The sequence below is a fragment of the Merops nubicus genome, unplaced genomic scaffold, assembly GCF_000691845.1.
Source record: "Merops nubicus isolate BGI_N331 unplaced genomic scaffold, ASM69184v1 Scaffold5722, whole genome shotgun sequence".
Lineage (NCBI taxonomy): Eukaryota > Metazoa > Chordata > Aves > Coraciiformes > Meropidae > Merops > Merops nubicus.
The window spans coordinates 1-1,871 of NW_008595484.1; the positions used below are offsets into that span (position 1 = coordinate 1).

A 1,871-nucleotide genomic window follows, 5' to 3' on the forward strand; every position below is an offset into this window, starting at 1 on the left:
CAGCCCGATCATGCAGCCCGTGTGCCTCCGCTGGTAGAGGGCCTGGTACACGCTGGGCAGCTTGGTAATGAGCACGTACCTGTTGAAGGCCACCAGCAGGTGGGAGGCCAGGGAGACGGTGAGGCCAAGGCCGAGGAGGCCCCCTCGGAGCAGCCGGTACTCCGCCGAGCGAAGTGAGGAGGAGTTGGGAGGCAGCAGCCCCAGCACAGCCTCTTGGGGCATCCACAGGGCGCACACACTTAGGTCTGCCACGCAGCCGTTCACGATGAAGGCATTGCTGGTTGTCTGCAGCTTCTTGAAGGAGAAGACTAAATAGATGACCATCACATTAGATAAAGTCCCTGAGATAGCTAAGACCGCGTAGAGCAGCGAGAGGAAGATGCGAGTCTCAGAGGAGTCCTCCCAGAGCAGCAGCAGGGGCGAGCTGGCACTCCAGGAAGAGGCGTTGGGCATCTCGCCGAACGCAGCTCAGTGTTGACTTCTCCCTGTAAATCCCATCCTCGCTTGGGTCAGAAGATTCTTCTGCAGGAGTCCCCCACCAAGCACAAGGGAAGAGTCCCTCAGCTGCACGTCTTAAGGCAGGTTTCAGTCATGCAAACAGCAAGGTCCAGAAAACGCAGTTCACAGTCACGATCCCGAGAACAGCAGTGTCCAAAGCAGATAGGCAGCAAGAGATCCTACAGACTGTAGCTGGCAAGGTGGGTCCGTAGGGAGCAGGTAGCTGTTGGCAGACCAGAGCACGACAGGATTCTGTCGCTGTGAAAACGCCAAAAAGCAGCAGCAGCACCTTGCAATCAGCAGCAGAAACGGCAGCAACTGATACAAAGCTTTGCAGTTTCTCCTGTGCCACAGTACGTACACTGTATATCATTCCAGGAAGATTCAGCCCTTCCACTCTTCATGAATTATTCAGCAGATTTTCAACTTGTTAAATCAAGAAGAAAAAAAAAGCCCACACAACCACCAAATCCTATCATGCTCCAGAAATACTGCAACTACAGTCTCTTTTCTCTGTGACTTACCAGTTACCTGGTTCTAACCCATTTATTTATACTTTAATTTGCAGCAATCTTTCAAACCAGTATCAGTCACTTCTATCTGAAACACAATCCATTTACTCTAGAAACTCTTCTGCTAGATACTCAGGCTGGGGTTTTGGTTTTGTTGAGAGAAAGTGCATTACACTTCTGCAATCTCAAAGTTAAATTTAGAACTGGTCTGTAATAACAATATACTTTCTAAATTAAATCTTTCAAACACAACAGATACACAGATCCTTGGTAAGACAGTGTTTATTTGAGGAAGCTGGTCCTCAGTCTAAATATCCTACATTTCTTTATAGAACTCAGCCTTGTCTCAGCCTGCAGGAAATCCTGCGTCACCAACTCGCTGGAGGTGAACGCTGGTGTCAGTACCCAGGTAAACACAATCAGCACAGCATTTGAAATGGTCTCACACCAAAATTAATTCAGAGCACAAGTTCCCACAGAGGTGAACAACACCTTCTTAGGTGGCCTAAAAGCTGGTTGAAGAGTAGGGCTTAACAGTCCCTTCCCAAATGGAAAAGAGTTAATAGTGGGATTCTCCCAGGAACTCTACAGTGCTTTACCCAAACAGGGGCAAAACGTTAACAGTCCTTACACTGGACAAGATTTTGTAAGAAATTGAGTAAAAGAACTTAAATTTCCTCCCAAAAGCTTTCCAGAAAAGGAATGATAAATTTTTTTTCGTGAGTTTAGAAGAAAAACTGCTTTTACAGGTGGGTTATGTGTAGGCTACCAAAGTAAGTGTCCTGGTTCCGTGTAAAAAGGGGTTCAGGGCAGGACCCACACGGAACAGAACTATGTACTCGCCTCTCCCCCACCCCCTTG

General features: G+C 48.0%; 1 protein-coding gene across 1 annotated transcript; it reads right to left on the reverse strand.

Annotated features, from left to right (window-relative positions):
• Positions 1-14: 14 nt before the first annotated feature.
• On the reverse strand, positions 15-453 carry GPR88 (G protein-coupled receptor 88; the record flags this gene model as incomplete). The annotated part of the gene is made up of 1 exon (XM_008936052.1): positions 15-453. A coding segment is annotated over exon 1 (439 nt), but the record flags the coding sequence as incomplete, so codon positions are not given.
• Between the last annotated feature and the right edge of the window lie 1,418 nt (positions 454-1,871).